At 38.8% G+C, this 17,200-nt stretch overlaps 2 protein-coding genes across 5 annotated transcripts in view; one reads left to right on the forward strand and one right to left on the reverse strand.

Moving 5' to 3' along the window:
- LOC307143991 (retinol dehydrogenase 11) overlaps positions 1 to 2,909 on the reverse strand; it is a 51,131-nt gene extending 48,222 nt beyond the window's left edge. The window contains exons 1-2 of the mRNA XM_079845901.1: positions 2,856 to 2,909; positions 579 to 713 (exon numbers count right to left, since the gene is read on the reverse strand). The gene's annotated coding sequence lies outside the window, so the exon portion shown is untranslated. The remainder of the gene's footprint in view (positions 1 to 578; positions 714 to 2,855) is intronic.
- On the forward strand, positions 90 to 16,545 carry alpk3b (alpha-kinase 3b). 4 transcript variants are annotated; one of them, XM_079845738.1, is made up of 14 exons: positions 90 to 723; positions 1,484 to 1,522; positions 4,987 to 5,108; positions 5,216 to 5,333; positions 5,413 to 7,945; positions 11,222 to 13,061; positions 13,436 to 13,580; positions 13,755 to 13,882; positions 14,004 to 14,042; positions 14,159 to 14,433; positions 14,591 to 14,679; positions 14,803 to 15,020; positions 15,121 to 15,169; positions 15,717 to 16,545. In XM_079845738.1, exons 1-14 carry the CDS (start codon positions 590 to 592, stop codon positions 15,979 to 15,981), a joined length of 5,994 nt encoding a protein of 1,997 aa, XP_079701864.1. In that variant the 5' UTR covers positions 90 to 589; the 3' UTR covers positions 15,982 to 16,545. The 4 variants fall into 4 exon arrangements, with proteins under 4 accessions (XP_079701864.1, XP_079701866.1, XP_079701867.1 ...); XM_079845740.1 differs by having other exon boundaries at positions 291 to 723; positions 5,188 to 5,333; XM_079845741.1 differs by lacking the exon at positions 1,484 to 1,522 and having other exon boundaries at positions 291 to 723; positions 5,188 to 5,333.
- The last annotated feature ends 655 nt before the right edge of the window (positions 16,546 to 17,200 follow it).

Genomic DNA, 17,200 nt, shown 5'->3' on the forward strand with positions numbered 1-17,200 from the left:
AGATGGTCCATTTAAGGGTTATCCTGGGTTACGACAGGACTAACAAACACCACATATCCTCTCAACACCCACATGTGTTCAATTAATATGGTTGCTTACCTGCTTACACTAGTGGTGCTGGTCCTGCACTGAGCTTGAAAATGTAAGAGGGATTTCTTTCATGGATTTCAGCAAGAGAAGGATGTTTTAGTTAAAAAAAAAACCTAGTAAGTCGGTTTTGGAAAATGTGATGTGCTTGTGTGCCTATTTGTGGCCCTGCTATAATTAGCCTTCATGGCCACGCAAGCTGCAGACTGATTGGAAACAGCAGAGTCTTATGCCCCTGTGCACCACCCCAGGAGTCCAACAGCACTGAAAGAAAACACTGAGCTTGTAGAATGCACCCCTGAGTGTCAAAGTAAAGACAAAAACCAGGGACAAATCTACTGCTGGATGCTGGCTAGGATGACAGAAGATTTTTGCTGGAACCCTTACATTTCTAAGTTTGGGAAAACAAATTCTTTTGCAGTTTAATGTTGACAGCCTTTAAGAATGTCGGATACAAGCAGTTGACTTTGTGAATGCATGTGGAGACTTACAGATTAAGAAGATGAGTTCCAGAAGGCTGATGAACCGTTCACTCTCAAGTGATGGAAGGTCTTACTCCAGTGCCAGCGATACCACCTCTCAGAATAGAAGGTCTGGCGGTAGGAGCTACCTGAGCAGTGTCCGATCTGAAAGCAGGTACAGGTTTCTCATTCCTGACACAAAATCAGTGCCATTGTGTAAAGCATTTAACTCTGGTTATTACAGAGGGACTGTCCTTGTAATATGTTGATAAAAGCATCTGTACAATTACTTTCAAAATATAAATTTTTAGTGATCGTTAAATTGGAGATTTGTGATAAATAATTTGCTTAAACAACAATTTAGATAGATAGGCCTTAATAAATAGCACATAAATAATGCACATTAAAAGCCATAAGCTTCCTTATAACAAATTAATTCAAGCTTACATGAAGTTCATAATTATATAAACAAATAATACAAAAAAAAGTGGAAGCCATACAGGGTGATTGAGAGATTCTGTTTCCTTACTAATAGAATATATTTTATTTCCATACTTTACTGCAAATAGTTCAGAGTTCCACCACTGGTCTGTCTGTCTCTTGAAAGCCTTGTGTGAAGGTCATAAGGTTATAAATAAGTAGTGCGTATGGTCACCGTCACTAAATGTCTTTTAGTATTCACCAGTGCTACTTAGCTACTTATCACAGTTATCAAATATGTTTTGTCAAAAACGCAACCTTTAAATATTATGAAAGCTTTAGTATGTACCAAATAAATGTGACATGCATTATATCTATATATTCCCAAAAAACAAAAACAAACAAACATATACTTAATTACAAATATACCTGAATGCTAGAGTTTCTGTGAGATTCATCACTAAAACAAACTTGTGTGCATGGCTGATTCTTGTGCTTGCTTCATCTCTGCTTAGCTACGTCGGCCATAGATTCTCTCAGTTCAAGCCATCCAGGTAAAAAGACAACTGTTATCCAGAACTAACTAACTTAACAAATTTCTCAGCAGGTATGATTTATGGGTGTTTGAGGCACTTTGATCCCTGTGAACTTTTAGAAAATAGTCTCTTAAAACACACTTTTCACACTCTCAATAGATTTCATTTTGTCCACTAACAATGTCCAACATAATGTCACAACATAGCTATATGTTTCACAATATGTTTTTTTCACATTTCATGAAAATTCCCACTGTAGTGTAATTTCCATCTCATCTTGATGATGCATTGTTTAACATAATTTACTAATGAAAATGATGGTGTTGAACATTTTATGTACCCTATATGGAAATAATTTGATGCACAATAAAAATATCCTGCTCACAATTGATATTTCAAGCATACTCTTTACTTAATGTGTCTAGATTAAAGGGTTAGTTCACCCAAAAAGGAAAATTCTGTCTTTAATTACTAGTGTTGTAGTCAAGACCAACTAAACCGAGACCAAGTCGAGACCAAGACCAGCGTGTGCCGAGACCAAGACAAGACCAAGACTTTGTGGGGTTGAGACCAAGACAAGACCAAGACCAAGACAGGGCGAGACCGAGTCAAGACCAGACCAGCACTCCTTAAATTAATCTAAAAGATCCATATCTACTGTCTGAGAAATGACTTATATTTAATGAATAAATACAATTACAATAGTAAGACACTATAGCGCTGTTACCAATCAAATCACTAACAATAAAAATCATGGCACAGAAGCTGCATCTGAATTGGTACAATTACACCTGCATAAATAATGTTGATTAATTTAACATTAAAACATTAACAGTATTTAACAGTCACAGAATCCTTTATTCAACCGATTTGTTCAAAGCAGTTGTTATAAATCAATATAATTTGCAATCACGCTTATATGCACGAAAATAGCTCTCTTGCTCTTGCGATATTGCTTAATTATATTCTATGTTATATAAAAAAACTAAATCGCAATCTAATTTTGGGCATTTTTGAGACAATGCTGCATTGATTTTGAACCCGGCAGCACAGTAACAAAAGAAATCATATTTCAAAGTTATTTATTGCATTTTAAGCTGTACATTTTACATCAAATCACATTAATGATGTTAAATCAGACAATGCATCGGCAATTTAGTGATATCCTTGCAGTTGTGGTCTTGACTGGTCTTGAGATAAAATCGCGAGTCCTCTAAGTCCGAGACCAAGACAAGACCGAGGAGAAATGCAGTCGAGACCGAGACAAGACCAAGACCTTCAAAAAATGGTCTTAAGACCGGTCTCGAGACCAAGACCGGTCTCGAGTACTACAACACTATTAATTACTCACCCTTATGTTGTTCCAAACCCGTAAGACGTTCGTTCATCTTCGAAACACAAATGAAATCTGAGAGCTTTCTGTCCCTCCATTGACTGTTATACACAACTTCCACTTTCAAGCCCCAGAAAGGTAAAGACATCATAAAAGTAATTAATGTGACTGCAGATGGTTCATCCTCTATTTTATGAAGTGACACGAGTGCTTTGTTTGCGCAAAAATAATTTAGGCTACTACTTTATTTACTAATTATTAAACTCAAATAAGTGTTCAAGAGCACCACGATAGGCTACATGCATGTTGTGTTGACGCTAGAGCAGACGTTGTTGTGTGTGAACGTGCGTCTGAGATTAATATTTTGTAAATAAAGTGGTAAATTATGTTTTCTGTGCGAAACAAAGCACTTGTGTCGCTTCATAAAATTGAGGTTAAACCGAGTCACATAGTTTACTTTAAGGATGATTTTACTACCTTCTGGGGATTGAAAGTGGTAGTTGTGTAGCTAATGGAAGGACAGAAAGCTCCCAGATTTCATAAGATCTTTGTTTGCTTTCCGAAGGTTTGGAACGACATGAGGGTGAGTAAGTGATGACAGAATTTTCATTTTTGGGCGAACTAATGGGGCTAGAATTCAGAAACTTGTTTTATTAGCGACACAGGTGGCCATTAAGTGAACTGCAGCCAGCAACTCATTAATTGTTCCTGCTTGCACTCGTGCAGATTACAAAAAACTGAATGTGATTTAAGGCCCCAAAATACTCAAGGCCACGTTCTTTTTTCATTAATTGCTTAGAAGTAAAAAGAAGTTGGAAATACCTTTGATATAGGCATCCCGACGTTGCCCACGCTGCTGAGAGCGACGTTTAGAATGAATGTGTAAATATGCAGCTGCACGCTTTCATTTCAGTAGGCTAACAAAATAAACGCACAACAAAAATGACAGCAGTGAGAAGGCAGCAGTTAAGCATCTGATTATAGCGATGTGGATATGTTTGCACCAGCTCTGCAATTCACCAGCAACTTGTCGACAAGTTATTAAAATTACTCTATGTGAGTAGTTTAAATTAATCCCTTTCTTTGCATGATACATTGACATTACTACAGAATGTATCTTTCGGCATTGTCTTGTCATTGTCAATCCTGAACCGGAATTGAATACGTGTCATTGAACAGAAGAGAGGCTCTGGGGAAAAATTCTTATAGCTCCATTATAATCAAACACAAAAAGCACAATATATAGAACCTTATTATCTATACATAAAATGAATGAATAAATTGTGAAATTATGTTTCAAAGACTAAGTTACATTTACATTTACATTTAGTCATTAAGCAGACGCTTTTATCCAAAGCGACTTACAAATGAGAGCAATGGAAGCAACTACAACAGTCAGAGGCTACAGTATGCAAGTGCTGTAACAAGTCTCAGTTAATCTAACACAGAACACCCAGGATTATTATTATTATTATTATTATTATTATTATTTTTTTTTTTTTTTTAATAAATTAGACAGACAGAAAAATGAATAGAAAGTTTCCATTTTATTGTCATATTCATACAAAAACAAAACAGAAATGACATAGAAAATACACCAAATTAGTAAAGTCATTGTAAGATATAGGAAAGAAAAGGCTTATGATAAAAACACATTAATGATGAGTCTATCTATAGAGTCACACATCTAAAAAGGGTTGGTTATACAGTTCTAATATTTAGAATTTTCCATTTATTTTAATATTATGTCTCACCTAGCCAATATAAACACTGTAAATCTTACTTTGAATTAATTAATGAGACATTTATATAGCTCTTTCATATGTACTCCTGTACACCCAAAGCGCTTTACAACCTCTCCTCAACCACCACCAGTGTGCAGCATCCACTTGCTAGCCACAGTACAACGGCGCCAGTGCGCTCACCACACACCAGCTATAGGTGGAGAGGAGAGAGGGTGATAGAGCCAATTCAATGGATGGGGTTTATTAGAAGCCCATGATTGGTAGGGGCCAATGGAGGGAATTTGGCAAAATTACACCCTTGCATAAATGCTAACAATAATGGTGACAGTGATGTCAGTGCTGTGCTGATGATGATGCAAATGTTTTATGCTAATTTAGCCTGGGATCATTTACCTCTATTTTAGGAGCACTCTCTGCAGTGTCATGGCTCAATTAACAGAGGAGACACCACCAACATTTGAGTCCACCTTAAAATCCAAAGCTGTGTCTGAAGACGTTAATGTCAAGTTCCACTGTGTGGTTTCAGGTATCCCATCAAAACAAGTGAATGCATTGTACAGTATAATGGAGCATTACTAAAGTGGTACAAACTTTCTGTTCACCAGCTTTTGTTTTTGGCCATCACATTTTCAGGCCACCCAGTCCCTCAGGTGACATGGTACAAAGATGACATACAGCTGGACAGATACTGCGGCCTTCCCAAATATGAAATTTCACATGATGACAAGACACACACACTCCAAATATACAAGTATGCTCTTTTCTGAGAACATTTTCTCTTCTTTTGATTATTGTTCAGTGAACATTTACAGTGCTTATTTCTATCTTAGCTGTACTCTGGAGGATGCTGCAATTTACCAAGCATCAGCACAGAACAGTCGAGGCATTGTGTCATGTTCAGGTGTGTTGGAGGTCGGAACAATGAGCGAGTACAAGATTCATCAAAATTACTTTGCGAAGCTTAGACTGCGTAACGAGAACCGCCGCCATGAGCAGGAGGAGCATCGCAATATAGGGAAAGAGAATGTCCCAGCAGCCTTTGAGCATGACATGATGAGCAGTCCTGAAAGAGCCCAGAGGAAACGCAGGTCCATGGAGACCAGGGGCGCTGGCAGCCCTTCAGAGGAGAATGCCGTGGAGGTGGATGCTCTCAGTCAAACACCTTCAGTAGAGGACAGATTAGCTGCTCCTGTTCAAGTGTCAGCAGCAGCACCTTTCAATGGCATCTCAAACTCTGAAATGATTGCAAACAGAGACAAAGACAGTGAGGGGCTAACGTATATCCATGATACTGTGCATAGTGCCTCCAGCAAACAGACCAATGAGAATTATGTCAAGAAGAAGCTCAAAATCTCAACAGCTGCAACAGAGAGAAGCAAAGAAAACAGAGCAACTGGAAGAAGGGAAGAGAATGAGAGAGTGACTTCCAATGAGAAGATTGAGGTACAGAACACAGTCGCTCAGATCGCCTCAGTGACTGAATCTAGAAGCAAAATGGACATAATAGACATACAAATGAATGAAAAGCAGCCAGTAAAAGTAAACAAAAGTGCCTCTGAAGAATCAAAGAGAGCTAAAGGTGCTCAGATCATCTCAGTGACTGAATCTAGAAACGAAATGGAAATAACAGACACAAAAATGAATGAAAAGCAGTCAGTGAATGTGAACAAACGTCTCTCAAATGAAGCAAAGAAAGCTAAAGGTGCTCAGATCACCACAGTGACTGAATCTAGGAAGAAAATGGACACAACAGATACAAAAATGAATGAAAAGCAGTCAGTAAAAGTAAACAAAAGTGCCTCTGAAGAATCAAAGAGAGCTCAAGGTGTTCAGATCACCACAGTGATTGAATCTGGAAAGAAAATGGACATAACAGACACAAAAACGGATGAAAAACAGTCAGTGAATGTGAACAAAAGTACCTCTGAAGAATCAAAGAGAGCTAAAGGTCTTCAAATCGCCTCAGTGACTGAATCTAGAAAGAAAACGGACATAACAGACACAAAAATGAATGAAAAGCAGCCAGTAAAAGTAAACAAAAGTGCCTCTGAAGAATCAAAGAGAGCTAAAGGTGCTCAGATCATCTCAGTGACTGAATCTAGAAACGAAATGGAAATAACAGACACAAAAATGAATGAAAAGCAGTCAGTGAATGTGAACAAAAGTCTCTCAAATGAATCAAAAAGAGCTCAAGGTGCTCAGATCACCACAGTGACTGAATCTACAAAGAAAATGTACATAACAGACACAAAAATGAATGAAAAACAGTCAGTGAATGTGAACAAAAGTGCCTCTGAAGAATCAAATAGAGCTAAAGGTGCTCAGATCACCACCGTGACTGAATCTAGAAAGAAAATGGACATAACAGACACAAAAATGGATGAAAAACAAGCAGTAAAAGTAAACAAAAGTGCTGCCGAAGAATTAAAGAGAGCTCAAGGTGCTCAGATCACCACAGTGACTGAATCTAGAACTAAAATGGACATAAAAGACACAAAAATAAAAGAAAAGCAGTCAGTAAAAGTAAACAAAAGTGTCTCAGAACAATCAAAGACAGCTCAAGGTGTTCAGATCGCCTCGATGACTAATTCTAGAAACACAATGGACATAACAGACACAGAAATGAATAAAAAACAGTCAGTGAATGTAAACAAAATTCCCTCAAACCAATCAAAGAGGGCTCAGGATGCTCAGATCGCCTCAGAGACTGAATCTAGAAAGGAAATGGACATAACAGACACAAAAACCAATGAAAAACAGTCAGTAAAAGTAAACAAAAGTGCCTCTGAAGAATCAAATAGAGCTAAAGTTGCTCAGATCACCACCGTGACTGAATCTAGAAAGAAAATGGACATAATAGACACGAAAACGGATGAAAAACAGTCAGTAAAAGTAAACAAAAGTGCTGCTGAAGAATCAAAGAGAACTCAAGATGCTCAGATCACCACAGTGACTGAATCTAGAAAGAAAATGGACATTACAGACACAAGAAAGAGTGAAAAACAGTCAAAGGATGCAAAGGAAAGTCCCTCAGAATCAAAGAGAGCTCAAAAGCCCATTGCAACCCAAAAACTACAGGCATTGAAGATTTCCCTGACAACCCAGACAAACGAGGTGGTCGAAAACACAAAGCTAACAGAATCATCTAACAAAGGGACATCAAACCTCCAACTTAAAGCTCTAGATACTACCCAGAACTGTAATCCAAGATTTATAGACAACAAGCTCATGGATTTTGATGACCACGGGAATAGAAATCCAGTAGGTACATGTGTGAGGATCTTGTCTCATTCTTGTGGCGGGAATGACGTCAATGTGGACACAGGGGAGAGGAATGCATCTGCATGCTCTCTTAGGGGCTTGGTGAGTGTTTCCTCATGCTCTTGGCTGTGACTTCATGTGAGTGTAATGTTCCCAGTGGTAGTGAGACCAGTAACCCCCCTCAGCCACAATCATAAACTATAAATAGAGCCCCAAGCATGACTTTGATGATGTGACAAGACCCATCTTAAATGACACACAAATAGGGTCACAGACAATAATAATATTCCCATTACGCACATTGTGGCTCTAGGACACACAGAAGTATAGAGATCCTGAGATCCATCAGATGTGTTAGCTGTCTCAAATCACCTGTTGCTACATTGCGTCTTAAAAGTAGATACAAAATACAACTTTACTGTGTAAGCCGTAAGTGCTGTGGAAAGACCAGCTGCTCTCCTTTTAATATCCCACATTCCCCTCTGATCTCATAAAGCCTTAAAATACTCTCTAAATATGGCCAGTACAACAGCTTCCCCAAGGCAATAGATGCTAAACAAGAAGCAAAGATAGACCTAGTCAACTGAAAACAGGCGGCTTCTCATTCTAACTTGTAATCATATAATTAGGGCATTCACATTGTCTTAAATATTGAGGTCTGTCAAATTTAAAACCACTTATTTTCTCTCATTCTTCCTCAAGTTTTTTTCTCTTATCCTAGATAAATGAGAGATAATCAAGTGCTAATATTACAGAGGTTCAGCTAATATAATTCTCTGTTGATTTTAGATTAAGGACTCAAGTGCTAAGAGGCAGAAGCTTCCTGCAGATTTACAGTTGTCAGGGATCTGGCATTAGTACAGTGCAACATAACCGGTATATGGTTTAATTCTGTTGTATGAGTAAATTAGCTTTCCATAAAAGAAATGTCTGTATTTTAAAAAATATATAAAATGTTAATAGCTCCATGAGAATATATATTATATGTTAAAGGGATATTTATTTACCCTAAAAAGAAAAATATTTTACTGACTCGTCATTCCTAACCTGTAGGACTTTTTTTTGTCCGTGGAACACAAAAGAAGATTGTAGGTTTTTTTGCTAACGCATTTAATGCTAACGCTCAAAAGTTTTGAGTCAGTAAGATTTTAATTTGAAAGAAATTTGTAATTATTTTTCTCAACAAGGATGCATGAAATTGACCAAAGATGACAGTAAAGATCTTTACATTGTTACAATAGATTTCTGTGTCAAATACATTTAATTAAATAATCCTGAAAAAAGAATATCACAATTTCCAAAAAAATACACTGAACAAAATTATAAATGCAACACTTTTATTTTTGCCCCCATTTTTCATGAGCTGAAAGATCTAAGACTTTCTATGTACACAAAAGGCTTATTTCTCTCAAATATTGTTCAAGGGGTGGTAAAAAACATTCTTTTGAAGGCTTGATTGTGTTTGTGGGGTGCACTGTAACATGTGTTCATGCTTCGTTTAAAAAAAAAAATCATTATTTTTCATATATTTGACCTTTATTCTACACTGCTCTGTCCCTCCTTGTAAAACGGTCTGATGCTTTCCGGGTTGTATGAAGCCAGTCCCTCAAAAATACGCAATGGGCTCAGATTGGTTAGCTGGCCCAGTGTGCTGTGATTCGCTAAACGCAGTGCACGTTTATCGGAAACGTCACGCCCCTTACCTGGAGGCTGTGCTTTGGTCAGTATTAGAAACAATGGCGTCAATAAAACCATACCAATCTGAGCCCGAATCAGACCCAGAACATTTTAGTGAAGATGATCGAGCAGAACCTGTTCAACCTGTTCATTCCTCAAGAGTAAAGACTGCGGATCTATAGTGATCGCTACTGAATGGCACTGTTACTTTTGTATTTTTAGAACGATTATAGCCAAATATCTGTCGCAAGAACTATTAACCCAAAACGAACACTAAACACTGGCTTCACTAGTAAGTTAGCCAAATCACACACAGAACCATGTTTAGCATGCCTGTAGATAAACAATACATAAAAGCTCTAATCTAAGAATCATTTACACTAATGCCAAGTTCGCTGTTGAGATTTTAACGTTAGTGTTTGTAACGATAGGTGTTCGTCGGATAACGTTAAGTATGAATGAGCATTTAACAGACTGGTTTGCAGAACAGCGTTGTCATCTGTTTACTTCCTTGCTACAACCTATTACAGGAAAACACATCGATGAAAAATAAATCAGACTTACAGGTTGTGGCCCGTAAACAGCTTCTGTTTGTAAATCCAGCTTTCAGGACAAGCCGTTGTGCATATCCTGCATTGAACTCGCGAACATTGTGGAAGTTTTCCTCCGTGAAATGTGCTGCGGGAGGGAGCCCCGCGCGCGTCGTGCATTCACACACTGGCCGCGTTTGTCTCACGCAGCTGACGTTGTGCAAATCTGGCATTAAACTCGCGAAGATTGTGGAAAACTCGCGAAGATTGGTTTTCCTCCGTGAGATGTGCTGCGGGAGCCCCGCAGCGCCTGTTCCGCTCTGTCTCAAACACACGTGCATATAACATGCTGTATGTTAAACGCTCTGCAACGCACCCCTGTCCCTAAAGGAAGGCTGAACAAAGCAAGTACCCCAGACCTGCAATCCGGATGAAAATAACAGCGTTTCCTCGGCATCGCGGCAACAACACTCCAGCATAACTATACCACAACAGCGCCGTGATACAAAATGGCCTCACCCCCCCTTATTTAATATTCTCGGAGGAGGGGTTTATGTAAATATTGAGCCTGGTGATGTCACCAACCCTGGAGGAATGTGTGTAGTCACCTACTGGCCGTTTGCTGTAGTTCTTAGAAATGGATTTCTTTAAAAGCAAATATCTCCCTTTGCTTTAAACTTTGAACGTTGTAACTTTGCAGATGTTGTTTATGCTCAAGCAGCAGCATTACACACTAGCTAAAGTTAGTATAGTGAAATCGTGGTTTACCACCCCTTTCACAAATCTGTCTAAATCTGTGTTAGTGAGCACTTCTCCTTTGCCGAGATCCACCTCACAGGTGCGGCATATCAAGATGCTGATTAGACAGCATGATTATTGCACAGGTGTGCCTTAGGCTGGCCACAATAATAGGCCACTCTAAAATGTGGCCACTCTTACCAACTCAAAACTTTTAAAGTGTAGTGTCCAATAAAAATCAGTGGGGTCCAGTGTTGCTTTGGACCCCATTGACTTTCATTGCATGGAAGAAGAAAAAAGTTGAATCATCTTTCACAGAAGAAAGAAAAGTTACACAGGTTAGGAACAACATAAAGGTGGGTCAATTATTTTTATTTTTGGTCAAACTATCCCTTTAAGGCTTCTGAAAATAAATATAATTCTATGATTTCAGGCTGCAGACGATACTCACACTGAGCCCACAGAGCCACTGATTCATGAAGATATTCCTCCTTTTCATAAGGAAGTGGCCAAAGCGTTAAAGGAGAAATCCCCATTGATGTGTGAGGTCACTGCGAGTGTTACGGACACACTCAGTTCCTGCCACCTTGCATCACAGGGAAAGAAGTTGAGAGCAGGTGACAAGTCTGTGGCATCAACAAAGAGCAGTACACTTGTCACTGGGTCTCAAAACACTCAGTCAAGTGAGAAAATCTCCTCAGGTCATGTTTCACACATGCGTCATGATGGCCAAGTTACAGCTATGAGTTCCTCATTAGGAGATGACACATTAACCAGAGTGCGTGAGAAGGATAACAAAGCTGAAAACCAACTTGTCAAAGAGTCTGACAAACCTCAGGATGAAACAAAATCTGCATCCATGTCTTTGAACAGTATGGAAGAAAATGAGATCATAAATACAAGTACAAATGTACACATACAGAACAGCATTTCAAAAGAAAAATCAATGGCAAACTCAAACCATTCCACAAATCAAGTCATTGTCACAGAGTTTGTACAAATTTGCATGTTAAACTCCAATGTAGTGCAACCACAGACCATGAATATCTCCTCTATTTCTAAAGTTGAAATGAAAGATACTAAGGCCAGTGAGTGTCAGAGCTCTTCGCTAGTATCTACAGACAATGTTACTAAAATGGACAAACAGGAACAATCTAAAGTTACCACATTTGAAGTACCTGTATCAACTCATCACAAGATGCAAAATTACTCTGCAAAAAAAGGCAATGATCATTCTGGCCCCTCTACATTCTTCTCCCAACACTCAAAAGCTTTACCCACAGAATTTACCATTCCTACAATATATATTACAGATGTGGACAGCATATCTCAAAATAGTACAGACAAAACAGAACACACTGTATGCAAGAGTAATAAATCAGATACGGTTAAAATCAGAAATGAAGCAAATGCAGTAACCTCTAATGTGACAAATAGCAACACAGTCAGTCAAACAAGTGCACTTATTCATTCTGATTGCACAGACACCACAAACAAAACCACAGCCGTTTTAGAATCGAAAGGTCTACGAGATGAGAAGTTTGATCTTTCCCTGCGTTCGCAAACTTCTGAAGTCAACAAGCCTGATCAACAGCAACTAAGTCAAGAAAACCTGATTCAAGGACCTGAATCATCAAGCCATTGTTCCACTGAGAATGTTGCAACAGGTTTTATTAGACTATCAGGGGTTACTACGCAACATCCCGATGCTGACATTCGTCTTTCAAAAACAGATCTTAATTTGAAAACTGATTCTGACTCCTTCATAAAAGATTTGAAATCGGCTGCATTGGACCTTGAGATGTCAAATCAAAGTCCCACCAGAGCCATGTTCAATGCTGCAACACATATAAACTCTAAAGACAATGATAAATATGTGGAGGAAGCAAATTCTGCAGTGATACAGCCTGGTATCTGTAAGGTAACAATCCCACTGAAGAACACAGACCATCAGGCCAACTCTGCTGGTAGCCAGAGTGAACTTGCCACCAGTCAAAAGACTACATTCCCCAGCACTAAAACAGAGAAGAGTGAAATAGGAATGACCGTATGTCTTGAAGAAGCAAATAGAGATGCATATCAGGGGGATAAATTATCTTTGAAAACACAACCTGAATCTCAATCAGTCAGTAACTCACCATTGAAGACATCATTAGAAACGCACTCCCCTCGTCTCACCCGGAGGAGTGTCCCAGCTGACCTCCCCAAGCCTGCGGGAAATGAGAACATTAAGCCCAAATCAACAGAGAAAGACAAAGAAAACCAGTTCAAAGGTAAAAATATGAAGGAATGGACACTGAACACTCAATTACAGCAGTTATTTTCAATTAATAGTGTAGACAAGGGGTTCACAACGGGCAGAAAAGCTGAATTCTAGGAACTATTAATAATGCTTGTCATGTGATGGTGTGTTTGACCATAAAACAATGGAGCGTGTCATCAAATACAGTAGATTTTGCTACATTTACATTCATACATTTGGGCACACTTTTATGCAAAGCTACAATGTGTTTTATGCATTTCCTGGGAATCAAACTCATGGCCTTTTTGGTACTAATGTCCGTTGCTCACTTTGCCTTTGGAATGTGTGTATCTCACCATTTTGGCACTTTGTTATGTTTACTTTCCTCTCTCTCCTTCCTTGCAGTTCCACAGGTTATCCGTAAAATCCGACCAGAGGTGTTTGACGCCTCTGGACATCTGAAACTCTGGTGTCAGTTTTTCAACATAGTAAGTGACTCGACAATAAAGTGGTTCAAGGATGAGGTGGAGATTGCAGAGATAAAGAGAAGGTACGCACTCCTAGAGTTTTACTGACCCCTAGTGTTATCCAGTGCTTCAAGCTCTAATCAATGATGTCATATGACAATGTACAATATACAACATTATATTATTATTATAGGCTTAGCTGAGCGTACCAACGTACTCTGCCGCCTGCTGGTATATTGTTTTGTTCTCTGTTTTAGTGCAGGAGACGAGACTCAGGTGTGCTTGGCTATTATACGGATGTCCAAAAGAGACTGTGGTGTTTACAGATGCACAATTACCAATGATTATGGCAAAGATTCCACTGAGTATCTTCTCAGTGCAGAGTGTAAGTCCCATCTATGTTCTTAACTTTCTTAAATGTTCTTTTGTATAAATTACCCATACGTTAAAATTTGCACAGGAATTTTTCTAATTGTTATTTTGTTGTCTGTTACATCTGTTGACAGTTATTTCCAATATGTTTCTGTGTGAGGAGCTCCTGGAAGGTAGAAAAATAGCAGCTGTATAGTTCTTTCAGTCTTTTGTTGACCCTCTCAGTCTGCATATAAATCTCTCTGTCCCTTTAACCATTTCAATCTCTCTTTCTCTCTCTCATATATAGTCGGTGAGGAGATTGAGATGACTCCCCTGATATTTAGTAAAGGTCTTGCTGATGCAGGCTGCTGGGGCTCAAAGTTCTACGGCCGTGTCACAACAGAAGAAGCTCAGGTCGGAATGGGATGTGAGCATAAAACCAGACGGCTGAAAGTGATCTACGGGTTAGTTCCCGTGTTTGAATCGGGCAGCTCATGTTTTATGAAAACGCGGAGCCCTATTGCATATGAGAGCAGAGAAGAGACTGTTTTGGCTGAAAGGAATCTCCAAATCACAAAACAGGTGACAACTCTTTTAAGTGAAATATCACATGAAATATGAGAAATATCAATTTGTACAATTTCTCAACTATAAGATGTGACACTTTTATTCCCTACAATATTTAGAATTTCTTCCCAAAAGTTCCTCATTAATAGGACTGTACATTTCTAATTTATAGGAATGTAGAATTCAGAACATGGCCAGAGAGTACCTCAAGATCTTTGCTGCAGAGACGAGAGTGATAGAGAGCTTTGGTGCAGCACTGGAGTAAGTGAGGTTTTTTCTCTACCAAGCTCTGCTCAAAGCATGTGATTTCATTCTGTAGTTTTATTACAGGTCAAAGAGCATATTGTATGCATAGTGTTGTCACTATGACTGTAAATTTTTCAGGGTAATCCCTCTATACTTCATGTACTGGCCAGCAAGCAGTATTCCTTATGCAACAGTGGAAGCAGAGCTTAAGGGTGTCTATGTACGGTATTGTGGATTGGATCGTACCGGGTCACTGGTATTGAATAAGAAGTTAGAGGTGGGACAAAAATGTTCTTCTCTTCAGCACTGGATCCACCAGTGGACCAATGGAAATGTGCTGTTCTCCAGACTTGATGGTAAATTAGAGAAAATGTATCCAGAACAAATGATTGTTCATGTCTTTGCACTATAGTTCAAATGATGACTTTGATACTATTGTTTTTTTTTCTGTTGCAGGAGTTGATACAATACTGACAAATATCGGAATAGCAATCAGGTCAAAGGGGTGGGTATACTGTTACAATTCATTCAGGTTTTCTGATAGTAACATTTCTTTTCAGCAAGGATGCATTCATTTGATCAGAAGTAAGAGCAAAGGCTTTTACATTGTCACAAAAAAAAACACATGAATGCTGTTTTTTTAGCGTTTTATTCATTATAGAATCATGAAAAATGTGTGAATCACGGTTTCCACAAAAATATTAAGCAGCACATTTATCAACTGTGATAATAATAAGAAATGTTTCTTATGCACCAGATAATAATTTCTGAAGGATCATGTGACACTAAAGACTAAAGTAATGATGCTGAAAATTCAGCTTTACCATCACAGTAAATTACATTTTAAATATATAAACTGTACATATTGATTTTGATCAAATAAATGCAGCCTTGGTGTGCATAAGAGACTTCTTTCAAAAACATGAAAATCCCAACCCTAAACTTTTGGTATTGTATGGGATTTAATTGGTTTAAACATTATAGATTCATTTAAAGTGCTATGATATTCTGTAATTTCTTGACACATGCTTATTGTTTTTTTTCTGATGCAGGTATCATGGGTTTCCCTGTGAAGCTAATCCGCAGGTTTTTGAGCAGTTTCACATTCAGCATCAGTGTAATTACTTCTGTGGTCTCTTAAACCTCAAACCTCTCAAAGCCCCAGAAACACTTCAGACTCCAACTAGACCCAAAGGCTCAAGCAGCCCACTACTACAACGGAAAACAGCTTCCAGCTCCTCCAGTCCCCAGACCTCACGCAAGGCCACAAAGAGCCCCAAAGTATCCCGCAAGCTAAACCTTCAGACCTCAACCTAACTCGAAGTAAATGTTTAAAGTAGTCCATATACAAAGATAAAATTAAATGGAAAAAAGGAGAGCTATGTCTGTTATTGATCGGAAAGGTCGCCTGATCTGCAGTTAAGATGCAGCTGCACTGCAAGTAAAAAACATTCTTTTGATGAATGCAACATTTTCAATGAAATATGTAAATCCAGAAACAAAACCTAATCTTCTGTTGCAGAATCCGTTGTATAATCCTCAGAGGTTTTTTGAAAGGGCATTGTATAACTGTGTGTGAAAATGTCAAGAGGAGCTGTAGGACTACAAAATTGTATTACCTCTTTGTTTATTTCTAAAGGAAATACAGTGATGTTGGCTGACGAGCTGTTTGTAAATAATAATAAAAAAATATATATGAATTTAGTTATAAAGGAACTTTTATTGTATGAGATGAGAGAGAATATTATTTCCATTTGGTTGTGGATTAACGTGATGTCTCCTGAAATTGAAAATCTTTTTTCAAAGCATAATCTTTAACTTTAAGAAACCCTGTAAGCTATTGAACGTTGTCTATTAAAATGCTTCGGCACTTTATAATACATACTCTCAAATCTTTTGTGTTCCACATAAGAAATTAACTTGGTTTTTGCACAACAAGTAGGGGAGAAACATTTTTCATTTTTAGATGAACAAAAACGTCTAAGGTTACGTATGTAACCTCTGTTCCCTGAGAACAGGGAACGAGCGCTGCGTCTAGCTGACGCTATGGGAACGCCCTCGGCGTGACTGGTGTCTGAAGCTACTATCGAATCACGGCAAAGTCTTTGACCGACGTCAGCCCATGACGTCATCAACGTGCGACCCGGAAGTATAAAAGGGCGCCGTGCCAACACATACACATCTTCTCGTCTGAAGGGACTGTATGGCAGATAGGCCCTGAAGCATGGCAACGCGACGCAGCGCTCGTTCCCTGTTCTCAGGGAACAGAGGTTACATACGTAACCTTAGACGTTCCCTTTCGAAAGGGAACTCTCGCTGCGTCTAGCTGACGCTATGGGGAACGATATACCAACGCCGCCATGCTGAGGGGAGTGTCTGCCCATTGGCAGTGACAACTGTCAACTCAAGTAATTCATAGAAAAACCTGAGCGATTCCCCCTCAGGTCCTGGGCTGACAGTGACAGCACTCCCTACGGTCATAGCCCAAGCTATACAACTAAACGGAACCCTAACGCACTGCGTGGAGTTCCATCTA

This window comes from Gobio gobio (genome assembly GCF_949357685.1).
Source record: "Gobio gobio genome assembly, chromosome: 2".
NCBI lineage: Eukaryota > Metazoa > Chordata > Actinopteri > Cypriniformes > Gobionidae > Gobio > Gobio gobio.